This window comes from Ambystoma mexicanum, chromosome 6q (genome assembly GCF_040938575.1).
Source record: "Ambystoma mexicanum isolate Mex_15411 chromosome 6q, UKY_AmexF1_1, whole genome shotgun sequence".
NCBI classification, from domain to species: domain Eukaryota; kingdom Metazoa; phylum Chordata; class Amphibia; order Caudata; family Ambystomatidae; genus Ambystoma; species Ambystoma mexicanum.
The window spans coordinates 699,613,412-699,631,270 of record NC_090937.1 but is presented as its reverse complement, the minus strand read 5'-3'; the positions used below and the strand labels follow the sequence as shown (position 1 = coordinate 699,631,270).

The 17,859-nt window shown below is 48.9% G+C and overlaps 1 protein-coding gene across 1 annotated transcript in view; it reads right to left on the bottom strand.

The window, feature by feature from the left end:
- Positions 1–17,859, bottom strand: part of SMARCA5 (SNF2 related chromatin remodeling ATPase 5) — a 682,605-nt gene that overhangs the window by 274,941 nt on the left and 389,805 nt on the right. Inside the window, exon 13 of the mRNA XM_069631209.1 lies at positions 2,567–2,719. Within this exon, the coding sequence (XP_069487310.1) occupies positions 2,567–2,719 (153 nt within the window). The remainder of the gene's footprint in view (positions 1–2,566; positions 2,720–17,859) is intronic.

Sequence of the window (17,859 nt, the reverse complement as noted above, 5' to 3'; positions counted from 1 at the left end):
CCACTATTTCAGTAAAATTGTGGCCCTTCTGTGCATTACCAAGGCTGAATTAACGGATCTATGTGATCACTACGACCCCCAGATTTCCGACCCCCTTTACATTGTATACATATGCACCAGGAGGGGCAGCCTCCCCATACTATTATATCTCATACCCCCCCACATGTATATGGGGGAGAAGGGGGGGGATCAAAAAATAAATCAGAATTTCAGGAGTCGGAATTCTGAGGGCAACATTTTGGCCATTACTGAATTAACATCCTGCGAGTAATAAAGACTAAAAGTCATAAAGGTAAAACCACTGACCAACCATTCATGTAAACTGGCCCCTAGCATTCCACATAAGGTGTCGATAGAATATGGAGGTAATGCCTAAAAGAGAAATGTTTCCCAACAGTTGGCTGTTAGTCTACGAGGGATTCTTGGCTTCAATGCCGATCTGAAGACATGGCTGCAGATGTCCACTTACCGAAGATACAGCATGGACTAAAGTCCAAGCCCACCAAGGGTAAGGCTCTGCGTCAAACAGCCAGTAGTTGACCAATCAAGGACTACTGGTTTCACTCGTGCCCCACACCGAGAAAATGACATGGAAGTGGAACAGTCCCATCCCCTTCCTGTGCCACAGCCCCACACACTTTCCTGGGCAAGTGCATGACTTTATATGGTATTTCCTGGCAAGACCGGAAGACAATATGGCCAAAGAACAAGCACAAATCACGTTTAAGACATTTTAGGGCACTGCCCACGTTTAGTAGCCATACGCCTGTAAAAACAAATGTGTGCACTAGAAAGAATACAAAAATGTTAAATCTTTAATTGCTGCCACCAGCTTGTGTTTAGGCACATAAAAATAAACAATCCCAAGTGTAAAAAGCTATTGATAGTCAAAATTATCCCCATTGTACTGCTTTGTGAGATGGTGTGTGCAATGATAATGTAGCCAGAGCACCCCAAAAGTGAGTGTGTATATATTAGTACTAGGGGTGTGCTTCGAGTAAGTATTCGGCCGAATTCCGGCTGAGAAAAGCCTATTCTGCTCCGGCCGAATAGTTTGCTATTCGGCTCTTGCCAAATACTTTGACATTCTCATTTGTATACAATGCAACATGAACTCAGAAAGGCAAATATAGACAGTTTGCAAAACTGAACAGAATTTAGACAAGACAAATTGCAAACGCACAGCTGAAAAAAATTGTAATCTGCTCTGCAGGGCATGTTTTGTTAGATTTAGACAAAAAAGGTGCTCATCTTTTATATTTAGCCTGCAATAATATAGGAACAACTTCTCTTTTGGCAAATGCTTCTATGCAATGTGCACTTTTTCAGTTGGAAAAAAAAATTTGAAAAATGTGCATAGATACTTACAGTTCCTGTCGTCACTTCCCACTGCGTACGTCGTAGTCCCACCTTTTCTTTGTTTAAGGACTTTAGTATTAAGTTTAACATTATCTGATATTTTATCATGAATCATAAGTTGCATTTGTTTGTGTATTGGCAAGAAAGAGTGGCTAGGATAAGTGAAAAGTGAGCATTTGTTTGGGTGGGGTGAATAGTTACGAGATGGAGTTTACGCATTTCAGATTTCCCCTCGACTTGTGTCCTGCATGAGCCGACCGGAACCATCTTATAAATTTCTATGTGAGCTGAAAAGAAGTTTCGAAACTCGACCGCATCGACTTTGCAACTGGATAGAGAATGCAATGCATCAGATTCAGAAAGGTAGTCTTTTTGCATTTATGAAGCCCTCTACTTTAACTTGCACTGAATATGCAACAATCTTCTGTACATTTGGTCCCTTCATTTGGGTTAAATCTGCTTTATTTCTGGCTTCTATACTTTAAATAAAGATGCTACATTAATTACAATGAAGAGAAATAAAAGTATAAAATGCACTTACAATGGTGCTTTGTTTTTGAAGTTTGCAACATGATTAAATAAAGCAACTATTTGGCTTCGGTCGAATAGTATTCGACCGAATACTACATATGCTGTTCGGTACAGCCCTAATTAGTAGTGTACGTGTAGTGATTAACATACCTATCACAATGTCCGATAAAAATTGTCTAAGGCCGTCAAAAAAATAACTAGTTCTACATTTAGTCAAACTTGCATTAAAATTGTTCTGTTTGTTTGCAACTGAACTATTCCCAACTCTCACTTAAAATACAAGCCTTTGTTCCGTCGCACCACCTTGGCTAGACAGTTTCCTTTTCCTGTTCACCGCAATAGGGTGGTCTCTCCAAATCAGTCCAGAGGGCAGCTTTTTTAAATTCGTCTCACCATGGACAAATTAGAACATCATGCCTTTGCAGGTACTGTATCCTGAAGTAGTGTTATTACAAAGATGGATTGGCATTCCAATGCAATGACATTAAATGCTAGACATCAGTTAAAACAGGCAACAGTCATACCAATGGGTATCCAGCAATAAAGTCACTGAGGAGTAAGTTGCCAGGAGGCGACACTGCCGCAAATTTGCACTCCCAAGAAAATCGAGCACTTTCCCACTTTTAGGGGGTGCAGGATTTCTTTTTTCTTTTTTTTTTTTTACAAGGGTACCTACCATGGCTTGTAAATCTACTTGTGGATTCCAATCCGAATCAAACATAATGACAACATCAGCAGTGGCGAGATTAATTCCAAGGCCCCCCGCTCGCGTGCTCAGCATGAAAATGAACTTTGAACTATTGGGTGCGTTGTATCCAGTGATCGATTCCTGTCAAAAAAAGAAAACTTAATTAGTATAAAAACCAGTTCAAGATCTTCTGAGTACACCACACACGCATGAACTAGGTTATGGTATGTAACGGTCTGCATTGGATTCACCAGGCTTCCATTTACCTAGCAATTTAGTGAAGCCTTCCAATCGAAGCATAAGTCAGTGAATAAATTATTGGCTCTCAAAATAAGCACAGCTTGAACACATGCACTTAACATTTTCACTTCAGAACCAACAAAAGTATTAGCTGCCTCTGGCATGCATGATTGCCAAGTGTTGGGGATATCTCCCCCTCCCTGAATTTCAATAGCACCCCCATCATATCTGTCATTGCCTTTCCGTTTGGATGCTTGTGGGCGAGTGAAGGCCTTTCAGCCACACTCACCTACAGAACTTGTACGTTTTGAGGACACGCATCAATACTTAAGGCTGAAGAGCATTCCTCCAATGTTTTTTCCCTTTGGGAGGGTTTTATGCAACATTGTATGAAGTATCCTGTGGAAGACTGCACCAGCCCTGTCCTCTTGGCAATAGTTAACCCAACCTTTGGTATAAGCATGTACTACGCAAGTTGTTCGAGTAAGGAACAAGTCACTTACCTGTAACTGTTCTCCAGCATGGGTCTGGCATGGATTCACATGCTCATGAATATTTCCCGTCGTCAGGGAGGGAAACCTTGGCAAAGAAAAAATCAGTTTAGTTTCTGGACTGTCTTTCTCCTAATAACCAATCACTGGTCTCTGGGTCATACTGCCCCCAGCCAATGACTGCCCTCTACCTAAGCCCCACCTCTGGCAGCCATCTTTGGATTTGGTAGCATGTAAAGTGGCAGTAGGACCAAGAGAAGAGCCGCAGAGGGGTAGGCGGGAGGGTTCGCATGTGAATCCATGCCGGGCCCATGTTGGAGAACAGTTATAGGTGAGTAACTTGGTCCTTCTCCAGCTTGGGGTCTGGCATGGATTCGCATGCTCATGAATACAAGAATACATAGCAGTACACACGCACAAACACGGGAGGTGGCAGGGCTCAACATTAAGCATTTCATCAAGATTAAGCATCTCTTATCTCCTCACCAGGCCCACCTTCAGGCGAACAGGTTGCGCAGCACTGCCTGTCCGACTCTGGAATCCCTGTCGACACAGTAGAGTCTCGTGAAGGTGTGCATCGACCTCCACGTAGCTGCCCTGCAGATGTCCAGCAGGGGCACACCAGATAGGAACGCCGTGGTAGCAGAGATCGCTCTGGTCGAATGGGCTCGGACAACAGTCAGTTTGCCAACCGGTGACAGTGCATGATGCAGCCGCAGAGCCATCTGGAAATGGAAGCCTTTGAGAGGGCCTTCCCTTGGTTCACAGGTCCAAAGTTCATAAACATCTGTGATTTCTTCCGAAAACTGTGTGGTCCACGTATAACTTCAGCGTTCTAGCTACATCCAGCGAGTGCAAAGTCCTCTTGGCCGGCGACGAAGGCGACGGGAAGAAAACAGGTAACAAGGGCTCGTTGAGATGGAAGTCCAACGGCACCTTGGGCATGAAAGAGGGCTGCGTCCTCACCACCCTCGTCTTGTGGAAAGTCAGGTATGGGGGCTTGCAGGAGAGGGCCTGGATCTCTCCCACTCGTTGTGCGGAGGTGACTGCTGTTTTCCACGACACAAACTTCAACGGTGGCGAATGCAGAGGCTCGAATGGCAGGCCCATGAGCGAGGTCAGCACCACGCTGAGCTCCCACGCCGGGGCCGGAGCCTTCACCGGTGGGAATGATCGGAACAGTCCCTTCATTAACTCCTTCACCAGGCGATGGGACCACAGGGATGAGCATCCCAGAGTTCTGGTGCAGCAGGAGATAGCCGCCAGATGGATCTTGGAGGCATGGGCCAGCCCCGCCTTGACCAGCGATAGCAAGTACGGCAGCACTTGAGGGGCTGTGATCCGCACAGGGTTAATCTTCTGTGCCCGGCACCAGACAGAAAACCTCTTCCATTTGTTTCCATACCACTTGAGTTGAGGACGCCCTGGCCTTTGCAAGCACCTCCTTGCAGTCTGCCGGGATATCATGCCCTCCACTCTAGTGCTGCAGGAGCCAGGCCTGCAAGTTCAGCGACCCCAGGTCATGGTGGAGGATGGCGCCTCCTTCTCTAGAGAGGAGATCCGCGTCCATCGGCAGTTTGACTGGGGAGGGGGGGCGGGGGGGGACGCTGACATATCCAGAAGGTCCAGGAACCAGATCTGTCTCAGGCCACGCCGGTGTAACGAGGATCATCCTGCACCGTGAAAGTCTGAGTTGGTTGATGAGTCGCAACGGCAGGAACGCATAGAGGAACAGGCCGTCCCAGGGGAATGAGAAGGCAATGCCCATGCTCCCCGGCTGGGGAAACCTGTTGGCGAAACTCTGCCACTTGGTGTTTGTCGCTGTCACAAGTAAGCCGATCTGGGGATTGCCCCATTGTTGGAATAGCAGATCCACTTGATCCTGTCACAGCTCCCACTCGTGGCACGAGCTCAGCTCCCTGCTGGGTGAGTCGGCGATTGTGTTCTTTATTCCTGCCAGGTGGAAGGGTACCAGAAACATCCCTTGGGCGACGGCCCAGTGCCACAGATCCTGGGCCGCCTTTGATAGGGCTGGGGATCTGGTGCCTCCCTGCTTCCGGATGTAGAACATCATGGTGGTGTTGTCGGTGAAGATCCTCACCACCTTGCCCTTGAGGGACAGAAGGAACGATCCGAGGGCCCAGAACATGGCCCGGAGCTCCAGGACGTTGATGTGTAGTGACCTCTCCTCTGGCAGCCAAAGGCCTGTTGTGTAGAGATCTCCGGTGTGCACTCCCCCATCCCTCCAGGGAGGCATCTGTCGTCACTGTCTCCTGATGTGCCGGGGTCTGGAAGTCCGTACCCGCCGCGAGATCCGGTGGTGGGGCACCCGCACGCATTGCTTGGCGGAAGGTCTCGTCGACCGAGATCCTGTCTTCGAAGCTGCCCGCCGCTTGCATCCAATGGGCGTCAAGGAACTCTTGCAATGGATGCATCCGCAGCCTGCACAGGCGCACGAGGTAGATGCACAAGGACATCATGCCGAGAAGGGACTTGATGGACCTCACCCGGGCCACGTCCATGGTCAAGAGCCGTTGCCCCTTGCCCAGGATGGCCTTCCTCCGGAAGCCAATCGCACCACTGTGTCGAGCCTGCCTCCCAGGAACAGTGCAACTTGCGACGGAACCAGGTCGGATTTCGCGAAGTTGATGGAAAATCCCAGATCCGTGAGCAGCTGGATGGTTTTCACTGTGTGCTCGACGGCGAGTTCTCTTGCCTTTGCTCGGATGAGCCAGTCGTCCAGGTAGGGGTAGATGTGGATCCCTGCTGCCGTGCCGCCACTGGTGCTAGCCACTTGGTGAATACCCTTGGCGCCGACTTCAATCCGAAGGGGAGGGCCTTGAACTGGTAGTGCCGTCCTTGGACTACGAATCTGAGAAACTTTCGATGTCCTCTTAGAATGGGAATGTGGAAGTCGGCATCCTCCAAGTCCAGCAACGATAGGAAGTCGCCCTCCTCCAGCTGCCCTAGCACGTGCTGGAGAGTGACCATCCGGAACTTCTGGGACTTGATGTACTTGTTTAAACGACAAAGGTTCAGGATGGGTCGCCAGCCGCAGGTTTTCTTTCTTACGAGGAAGTATCGAGAGTACACTCGGAGCCCAGTAGCCTCTTTGGGACGAGCTCGATGGCTCCTTCAGCATCGCCCTTAGTTCCAGTAGCAGTTGAGGGACATGGTTTTCCTTCCTCGAGAGCGTATCTGCGGGCTAAGGCATCCAGCACCATTCGGTCGGTGGAGATTGACTCCCACATGCTGGCTGATGAACTTCACCAGCTGGCCTCCCACCAGGGTGCTCTGATGGGGGCCCGACGCTACGGCCGGTTCAGTCCTGCTTGGTAGTGGCCTTGCCGCCTTTGCCTCCTTGACAAGAGATCCTCCTGACTTGCCGCATCCTCTGTAGGCCTCCTGTGACGAGGAGCGGGCCGCCTGGTGGTACGTCGAGGCGGCGCCGCCATATCCTTTGGAGGCACCTTGCTTGCCTCCAGAGTTCCGAAAGGGCAGCCGTCGCTGCTGCAAAACTCCCAAGGCCTGCGCCGTTTCAGTGTCGGCCTTGATGGCCTGCAATGACTCGTCCACTGTCTTGCCAATCAGGTTGTTTCCGTCGAAAGGCATGAACAAAACTCTGGTTTGCACGTCCTGACGGAAATCGGTTGCCTTCAGCCAACCACACCGGCGAAGGCAAACACTGTTGCCCATCTGGCGGAAGCCTGTGTCAGCAATGTCCGTGGCCACAGTTATGGTGTGGTCCGACGCCACCTCGCCTTCCTGCAGGTTCTCCAGGGCCTCAGATCGCTTGTCCGGGTTGGAAGTCCAGCAGAGGAGCAATCTTAAACCACAGCTCCCTGTCGTAGCAAAACACAAGCGAGGGCATTGGCCGCGTTAATCTTAGTCGCCGGTGAGATGACCCGTCGTCCCATGGCGTCCAATTTCTTCCCTTCGCCGTCCGGTGGGGAGGTCGAAGCCTTCGCCCCCCACTGCTTTCTTCTTGGCCACCGCTGAGACGACCGAATCCGGGGTCGGCTGAGCCCTAAGGCACATGGGGGCAGATATCGGGACCTGGTACTTCTCGTACCAGTCTCTCTTGGCGGGGGTTGTGGACGGATTGTTCAGGAGCTCCAGCACCTTGTCCCAGATGTCGTCAAGTAATGGACCGAGAGGACCGTCTTCCTCTTGGCCTCACGCTATTGATAGAGGAAACCTTCGTTCTGTTCTACGGGGCAGAGCTGGAAGAGCTCGGATGCCCTGGCGATCATAGCGTGTAAGGAGCCAATTTCGTCGGGCGAGGAGGCCCCGAGGTGGTGGTGATGGAAGGCCCATCCCGTAGTCAACCACAGTCGTCATCCGTCCCCCATCGCGGCTGTCGGTTCCCGTGTCATCCCTTGGATCCGGGGAAGGAGATTAAGGCCGGGAGGGCCGCGCAGGCTGGAAGGGCGGTGGGGGATGAGTTCTCCTCCGCTTGCTTGGAGGGCTTCCCGACGGTCCAGGCTCTGCTGGGTCGTCCGTTGGGGGTAAGGGCAACCTTGTCCTTATCTCTGTACACAAGGCTTGGATTGCCATCAAGATTGCTCCCAAGTTGTCCTGTGGCCCAGGTACCGGCTGTGATGGGCGCGACGGTTGGGGAGCGGAACCCTCCGCCTCCACAGGAACTTCGTCGGCGCCACTGTCGCCTTCTTCGTCTGCATCGTCAGGATCCCTCCCGCGGGACCGGACTTCCTCGAACCTCTTGTCCAGGATCTTCACGACTTCAGCCAGCTCCTCTTCAGGGGCTGTATCTGTGATGAACACCAACCCCCCCACCCTCCCCCCTTTTTCCACCAGGGTTCTCAAAGGGGTTTTATCGATGGGTTGAAAAGAGGATTTCCCTCCGCGGTGGAAGGGAAACCCTGGGCCCCGAGGTTTGGGGGGGGGGGGGGCGGTTGCCACCTTGCTCCCCCTCGGCTGTCTGTCGGGATCGACCAGGACTTCTCCCGAAGCTTACCTGGGTTCTCCGACTTCCATCCTCCCCCCAAATCCCCCCGGCCAGAGCGTTGGCTTGTGGTTGATGGCGTCGGTGAAAGTGCACCCTGCCTGGCAGCCGAGGAGCCCGACCATTCGGCGCGCCCAGTGCCCGCAGACTCGCGGTGCTTTGCATTTTGTTGGGCCCCCGTCGCCGGAGCGCCCTCAAAAGTCTTAGAAGACCGCTCAGACCTCTTCTCACCTGCTGCTAGGCTCTTCCCCTACAGCCAGTTGGTGAGGCAGATACGCCGATCCTTCATGGTCCGCTCCAACATGTTCTTGCAAAACGCAGTGTCCTTCTACACGTGCGTTTTGTCTTCGTGAAAGCAGTAGAGGCATCTAGAATGCTCGTCCTCCTTGAAGACATTCTGCAATCTGCATCCAGGGCAGCTGCTCAACTTGGATCCGGGCGTCGTGCTCCCTTTGTCCTGGGCCATGACAACGCGGGGTAGGCCTCAAAGATCTTCTGGAATCCTCCAAGAAGCGGAACTCGATGAAAACTTCGCCCTTGAGGGGCGTAGAAAATTCCGAAACGGGTCCTCATTGATTGGAAGTAGAAACGGTGGAGCTTGAGGCTCGATTGACCAAAAAATGAGATTAAACTCTTTGAAAAAAATCACAAAGCACAGTAAAAGCTCGAGACCTATAGTACGAGGACTTCCAACACTTGAACGTGCGGTAAAAATCTGAAGATGGCTGGCAGAGGTGGGGCTTAGGTAGAAGGCAGTCATTGGCTGGGGGCAGTATGACCCAGAGACCAGTGATTGGTTATTAGGAGAAAGACAGTTCAGAAACGAAACTGAAACTGATTTTTTCTTTACCGAGGATTCCCAGCCTGACAGGGAATATTCATGAGCATGTGAATCCATGCCAGATCCCATGCTGGAGAACTGCGCAGCCAGGCTTATCCCGAGAGGGGTCAATGTGAGCTGTAGGGTTGTAACAGTTTCAGTGACAGTTATTCAAATAAACACTTACTCAAGGTTTCTTGATTAAATAATTATTAATTTAACAGTCAGTTGAATAAGCCTTCTTTAGGACGGAGAAAATATATGTAATAAAATACAATTGTTTACTTTACTACCACTGGGCGTTTTTACCGCGGGCTGCGTTCACAGCTGCATGGGTGCCCAGTTTGTCAAAATGGCCCCGTCTTCTTTTTACACCATTTCTTTGTGGAAAGGTCCTTCTTGAGATTTACTCTGCACCGCAAACCAGGTTCGGTACCTTTGTTCATTTCGTCTTTGGTGAGAGAAAATAGCATCACTGCGGACCCTCGGATTCCACTTTGGACTTTCCTCGCATCTGGGGTCCAGCACTCTTGTAGCTCAGGATTGGTTAGTCCTGCTTACTAGGAGTCCAGAGGATCGTTCAGCAGCTCAGGTCCGACTTAAGTGGTGCACTCCGAATCTGGTGTTCCTCTCCCTAGCACTTTGATTCCTGTAGCAGCAAGAATGTTCAGCTAGCTCCGAGGGGATGTCCAAACTAGTTTACTTTGGAGTTCATTGGTTCCACCAACTCAAGGGGAGAAGTCCTCCTTGCAGGGCTTCTCTAGTTGAGGCGAATCGAGAGCTTCAGCACAGCAGCAATGGTCCAGGAGTTGTAGCAGGCCTATCTTCCAAGTTCTTCTTCGGGTTCTTTCGTCCAGTGGTCGACTGCCTTCCACACCAAAAAGCCTTGCCTTTTATGCAAGTTTCTCCCATTCATTCCAGCCTAGCTGTCAATCACACAGCAGGGTGGATGTCCTTGACGGACAGCCAGCCAGCCAATCACCTTTGGGTACAGTCCTGTAACCAAGGGTGTTGGGCAGAATTCTCAGAAATGTGCAAATTCCTCTCTACCTTAGAGACCACCAGCACTTGCTGGATTCTAGGACTAATTTTTAACCTGGAGAGCGTAACACTTTTCCCACTTGTGTATTTTACTGTGATTTAAACTGTTTCTTTTGGTTTTTGGAGTCTGACAAACTGCATAGGCATCTTTTTTGCATTGTGTCACACAGCACCTTTAGTGCCGTGACACAGGGAAGTCTTTCAGATTTCCCAAGCACTCTTCGATTAACTACCGTTTCCAAGAGCAGTAAAGTGAAATTGACTTTACTGTACATTGTACTTTCTAGACCCAGCACACACTATCTTACATGAGAAACTAGACAAAGGGGATACTAAGTAACCCGTCCAGCACCCTATGGTAAGATAGTGTGGATGGGTTTTGAAAGTTACAATAGGAAGTAAACTCAATTTCACTTTACTGCTCTTGGAAACAGTAGTTTATCCAAGAGAAGTTATTTAAACCTTTTGGAAAGACTCCCCTGTAAAAAAGATACCTATGGCGTTTGTCAGACTCCAAAACCAAAAGAAACAGTTTAAATCACAGTAAAATACATGAGACTGGGGAAAAAGGTCACTCCAGGTTGAAAATCAAAAAGTCGTAGAGTCCAGCAAAAGTGCTGTGGGTCTCCAAGTTACAGAGTAATTAGCACATTTCTGAGAACTCTCCCCAACAGTGTGCAGGGAGCCAGGACAGCCAAAGTAAATTGGAGCACAGTCTATGGAGCAGAGGAATTTCGATAAGTCTTGCACAAAGTAAGTTTGTAGAAATCACTTGTAGGGTTACAAGCTGTGAAGCCGGCGAAAAGCCGAGTTGGAATCAACTCGAAGGTAAGCTAATGTAATTCTCAACTGAGAAGAACACAGCTAAAAGGAAACTGAGGTAAGTACCACAAGTCTAAACAGTACCTCTGGTTTGAAGAGTGATCCAGCTGGATTCTGTCCTGTTGCAGTGGTGCACACCCTGGGTTCCTGAGCGTCCGTCATGGGCACAAGGACATCTGGAGGGCTCCTGTGGCAGCAATTTGGAGGTCATAGGCAGCAACTGGCTCATTTCAGATCAGCGGCACTTTGCTGTTTACCACATGGTGAAACCGCGCTGTTGCAGATCTCGGTTGGGCTTCCTTCACTCCTTGGGTCCTGCACACTGCTGAGGGGACTCGCGCATTGGTCGTTCTGCTTCTGGGGGGCTCATGGGGTGGTCCTTCGGAGACTCCTAGAGTTTCTGGATAGATTTCAGACAGCACTACTACAGATTTCTCGACCCCTGCCTGCCGCAGCAAAGTACAGCCAGTCGGGGAAGATTGTCCAGTGGAGTTCGTCTTAGGGTTAGTTGGTCCCACAAACAAGGGAAGAAGTCATCCCTTCCGGAGCTTCTCTGTCGAATTGATAAAGGAGTTTCAGCACAGAAGCAGGGCTTCACCAGGCAATTCAAAGGTGCAGGAGGAAGCAACAAGCTTCGTTCACGGTTTCTTCATCGGGTGTTTCTCAGTGGTCAACTCTGCCTCTAGTCCCAAAACCCTCACCTTTTAAGCAGGTTTCTCCCATTCATGCACAGCCTAGCTGTCACTCAAACAGCAGGGTGGCTTCTCCTGAAATGACAGCCAATCAGGACTGGTTGCATTCATGCACTCCTAGAGACAAAGGACAGGGGAGTTTCGGGAATCTCCCTCATATCCTGCCTTTCCAGACACACTGGAGCCAGAGGCAGGCTTCAGGGCTGAAACCTGCCAAAGGCAAAACGAACAAAGGGCTCAAACCTGACTCAAGAAAGACATCAGATGGGGGAAGGGGTTTAGGAGGTCCTGGGGTTCTTTTCTTCCTGTTATTGCTCTTTGTTGTATGAATTACAAATGGTTAATAAAAACTTATAGGAAAAAATAAAAGAAACAGAAAATGGCGTAAAAAGATGACCAGGGCCATTTTGACAGAAATGGTCACCCATGGGTGCTGCACTGCAGTGGAGGATTCAGCCTGAAGGTGCTTTGTGTCACCATACAAAAAGATGCCTATGGAGTTTGTCAGACTCCAAAAACAGAGGACAAAACCCAAATCAGGAAAAAGGTCACTCACTCCAGGGATCAAATTAAAAGTCCTAAAGTCCAGCAAAAGAGCTGGAGGTCTCCAAGGCTGAATGGAATTAGCACAGAAATGAGAATTCTCACAAACACATTGCTAGGGAATTTTACTAAAGTCCACCTGTGATATGGCGTTGGAAGACTCGCTCCTAGGAGTCCAGGGCACCAACTTTTAGGTTTGGCCTGAACTACCCACAACGTGTGGTAGCTATGGTCAAGCAGCCAGGCTAGGAGGGAGAAGGGCTGTAGCTAAGTACAAAGACCTTCAAGCACACTTAGTCAAGGAAACTCGGTTTTTCTATAAAAACATGATAATATGAACAGTTAAACACATTAGCACAAGTAGGTGCCTAGGAACATATTCCCCACCCAGAGAGCCTATGCAGGATCTTTAAACTAGAAATTGAAAAAGCCAGACAATTAGGGATTAAACTGTCTTAAACATACTATTTTACATTTGGCATCTTTTAACGAAGATTAGTGACTTTTGTATTCATGAATAGTAAGTGTATTTTGATTATTCGCATGGTTAGGTAGGTTTTTCATATAATGCCATCTTACTGACCTGTGTCAACCCCAGAACATTTTGCTGGACTGGTAGATTATTTTTCCATATTCGTCTGAGTGGGAACCTTCATTTCCACAATCGCAGAGTCTTTAACTCTTTATGGGTTTCATTTTTAAGACTCCCCGTAGTGTCATTTTAATGTTCACTTCTGACAACCTTTGGCACATACTGCCTATTGTTGCTGGGTTGCCCTAGGGGCTCCCCCTTTAACTTTCTCTGGCTAACGTGAAAACTACAGTTCCCAAGGGTAGAAAGGATCTTCGTATACCTTTTCCATTTAATTAGGTGAGACCAGCACGCCATGGCACCCAACTTATGTGGAGTGCTGGGGAGATGCCATGCGTCCCCATTCTCATTCTGAAAATAACATTTATGTTACACAAGGAAGAATTCACCTTTAATGGCTGGTGGCAGTAAACCTTTTTATCAATCTCATGCACTTTTACTGCAGGCTGTTTCTACAGCTCTGGTAAAGGCACCCATGGGTGCTCATTTAACCAAAATGGCCCTGGTCTTTCGCCATTTCAGTGTTACTTGTCCTTTCTTGTTCCTTCCCCCGACATCCTGGGCAGGGAAATCTGCTGTGTAACTGGATCCTGCTGTTACCCTTCCAATCGACCAGAGGACCCAACAACCCAGAGCCTGATGAGACCCATTAAACTCTAGACTACCTGCACTTTAAGCCATCCCACGTCATGCAAAGTCCTTGCGGGGCTGCAATACCCTGGGACCTCGAGTCATTGTGCGGTGTACGGTCTTCCGAATTCTGAATTTAGGGCGATTTCCCTTCTACTTTAGAGACCCCCAGCACCTTTGCTGTACTTTAGGACTTTTAATTTCTAACCTGGAGAAAGAGGACCCCCCCCCCATGTATATTTTTTTTTATTTGAAAACTTTGTTTTAGAGTCTGGCAAACTCCATAGGCATCTTTTTACATTGTGACACAGCAACTTAAGTGCAGTGGCACTGGGAAGTCTTCATAATTCCCAAAACTTTAAAAAACCTCCTCTTCTATAACTGTTTCCAAGAGCAGTGAAGTGACATTGACTTCTTACATTGTAATTTATTTCACAGACCCATCACACACTATCTTACAATTAATGGCTGGTGGCAGTGGTTTGCTTTTTCCTACCCTTGTGTTTTTACCACGGGCTGCAATTGCAGCTACAGTAAAGCACCCATGGGTGCCCATTTTGTCCAAATGGCCGCAGTCTGTTCACCATTTCTTGTTGGAAAGGTCTTCTTGAGATTTACTCTACACCAAATCAGGTTTGGTCCTTTTGTTAGTTTAGTCTTTGGCAGGGTTCACTGGTGAAGCCCGCCTCTGGCTCCAGCATGTGGCAGGGCAGGAAGTGAGGGAGATGCCCGAAACGCTCTGTGCTTAATCCCCTTGGTTACAGGAACGCATCCAATGGTGATTGGCCGGCTGTCTTTGGAGGACAGCCACTCTGCTGTGTGAATGACAGCTGGGCTGTGAATAAATTAGAAAAACCTGCATGAAAAAAAGGAGACTTTTTGCTCGGAAGGCAGAGTCAACCACTGGATGAAGGAATCTGAAGAACTCGGAAGAGACAGCTGCTGCAACGCCTGGACCATTGGTTTGCCCAGAGAAACCCTGCTGCTGTGCTGAAGCTCTGAATTCGCCTCGACTAGAGAAGCCCTGCAAGGACGACTTCTTCCCTTGGGTTGGTGGGACCAATCAACCCCAAAGCAAACTCATCTGGATATCCTCTCGGAGCTGGCTGTTCATCCATTGTTGCTGCAGGAACAGATTGCCATGGAGGGGAACACCCGATCGAGTTCATCGTTTTTAAGTCAGACCCCAAGCTCCGGGAAGATCCTGTGGACTCCCATGAAGCAGTACTGACCAAGTCTGAGCCACCTCAGAGTGCTGGACCCGAGATGCAAAGTAAAGTCCAATAAGGTATCCGAAAACTGCAGTGGTGCTATTTGCGAGAGCTGCAAGGAGCTGAAACCGTGGTGCCGCTGATCTGAAGTCTGCCCATTGCTGCTGCCGACCTGCCATTCGTAGTGCAGAAGACCCCAGTTGTCCTCCCTCGTGTCCCCACGACCGAGGCCCAGGAACACAGGATCTGCAGACCTACACAGCAACAGAAGCCACCTGGAACCAATTTCTTCAAACCAAATGTACTGTAAAACTAAGGGGACACCTTGTTGTGTAGCCTTGCTAGTCCTCAGTTGAGACTGGTCTTGGTTGCTTTTGCAGAGTTGCTTGCAGCTTTTCCCCTCACAAGACTCCCAGCTTGTGGCCCTAAAGCGATTTCATTTTCTACACAGACTTCTAAATCCTTTTGCAAGACTATCTACCTACAAGAAGTGCTTCAGCTCACCTAGACTTCTGCTCAACTAACATTGGCTGTCTTGGCTCCCTGAAAGACACTTGCCTCAGACTCTGCTCAACTCTCCAAAGGTCACACATTAGATAACTTATGGGGCTGGGAAAGTGTTAATTTACTTTGCATTTGGGGTTACAAAGTACTTACCTGCTTAAGAATATTTGTCAACCATTGTTTTATTCCCTAAACCTTTGACATCCATCTCAGTATTGCTCTAAATGTGCCAGTGATATATTAATGTCCACAGTGTCCTACTTACTAAAGTCACCTCAGCGCGTAAGTAGTATCTATGTGCCATCCCAATAGGGCATCTACTGATTTAGTGAAACAGTGTGCATTTTAAAGTATGACATAAATTACTTACTGTAACAGCATTTCTGATGGTTGTATCTGCTTAGAGTCACGTACTGTGCATATAGTCCGACATCTAGTGCTAACCACAGAGTATTGCATCTAGTCTTTCGAGGATCAAAAGGGGACGTTGGCATAGGTGTCTAACACTATCCCTAACGTGACGTGTAGTGTACCAAGAAATCCTCACGCATAGAGGTCCCTCCGATTGTATTTTTTCTACCGTGAGGGAGCCTTATGACCATCGTGAGCAAGTACAGAAAGAGAGAAGTAGCAAGACGTTCATGTTCCTTCTATCCGAGCGGGGAGGAAGGGTGGGCGCAGGTGAATGTAAGCAGATGCAACCATCAGAAATGCTATTATGGTAAGTAATGCATGTCTTCTCATGCTTCTGAATCTGCTTAGAATCGCATGCTGCACATAGAGTAGCAAGCAGTACGCCTAGTTGGAGGTGGGATGTGAGAAGGAACAGTGAAAAGATGTCTTAATACTGCTTGTACCACCTGGGAATCGGATCTAGAATGTGTATCGAGGCAATAGTGTTTTGTAAAGGTGTATAGAACTCCAGGTTGCCAATTTGCAGATTGACTCTAAGGGAACATTTGCAATGAATGCTATGGAAGCCCCAGTGCCCCGAGGAGAGTGCTCTAGGCTTGAAGGGCAGTTCTTGCTTGGCAAGATTGTAGCAGCATGCGATGTAGTTGACAATCCATTTAGAGCTGGCTGATTTAGAGACGGGGTCCTCTTCTCTACAAGCTGCAACTTGTTTTCTTTAGTGGTTTAGTTCTTTCCAGATAGTACATGACTGCCCTGCACACATCTAGTGTGTGTAGGCTTCTTTCTGCCACGTTGGTGGGGTTCTGGAAGAATGTAGGCAATTCTATAGACTGGTTCACACGGACTTTGAAATAAATGTAGGTGCAAACCGTGGGTGAGCGCGCAGAACTACCATCTCTGAATTGGGACAAAAGGGTCTAGACTAGGAGGGCCTGTAGTTTACCAACTCTTTGTATTTAAGTAACTGCCACTAGGAAGGCGAAGGAGTGCTTTAAGGCTTGCTTTGTGCACTGGTTCAAATGGAGACCCCATAAGACTTGTTAATACCACAGGAGGGGGACCGTAAACAAATCTCCCTGACCATGTTATCCAGAGACCGTTCCCCTTGGACTGGTTCCGTGGGTACCTTGAGGCGTAATCTTGGCATAGTGAGTTCTCCAGAGTTGCAAACAAGTCAATCTCTGGGAACTGCCCATTCTGTGAAAACAGACAATTTCTACGTGTAGTCGCCATTTGTATTCTAAGGGCAGTGGTTAGTCTCGGCTGAGCATGTCGGCTAGGAGATCGAGTTCCCTTGGAACGTGTTGAGACAATATAAACATCCTGTGTTTGAGAGCCTATTTCCAAATGTTCTGAGATAGTTTGGACAGCCCTGGAGAATGAGTGCCCCCTTGCTTGTTCAGGTAGTAGATGGCTGTGGTGCTGTCCATGAGGACCAATAGTGTCTCTGCAGCTGCGTCTGAAAGGCTTTCAGTGCTTTGAACACTGCTAGCAGCTCTGACAGATTTGTGGTTGGAGCCATCGCTAAGGGGGGGGGGGGGGCCCTGTGCGCCATCTGTTGAAGGTGAGCCCCACCCTGTGAGGGATGCATCCGTCGTGAGTGGCTTCTACTGCGGGGGGTGCTGAAGGTCTTCGCCCTTAAGAGGTTCTCACTTCACCACTGCAGAGAGAGAACGAGGGTTGCCGAGACAACCACTAGATCAACCCGTAGTCCGTTGGACAGACATTGGCTGTTTAGCCACTCTTGCATGGGGCGCTTGTGCAAACGCGCGTGAGGAACCAAGTAAATGCAGGCCACCATCATTCCTAACAATCGCATGACCTCGCGTACCATCCACCTTGCGACTGGCTACAAACTGAGGGATTTGAAACAGCATGCATTTGCTCAAAATGAGATCCCATGAGCCTGGTTAAAACCACATTTAGATCCCATCCAGGAGCTGGGTGAGCAATGGGAGGATACATTCTCTTAACCCCTTCCATAAAAGCTTTAATCACCGGTATTTTCCACCACGACACCTTTTGTTGTGACGTGGTGTAGGCTGAAAGAGCAGCCAGATGAACTTTTAGGGAATTGAAGACCAACCCTGTGTCCAACAAATGGGTTAAGTACAGCACAATGTGTGGAAGAGCAATCGATGGGATTGACGCCCTTGACAAACCGTTTCCATTTGCTGGAATAGCAATAGCGGGTGTTAGGGTTTTATAGCCTCCCTGAGAATGTCCATGCATCTTTGAGGGAGCTGAAGGTGTCCAAACTATGACCTCAGGAGCCAGGCCGCTATGTTCACAGTTTGTGGGCATGGGTGTAGGGT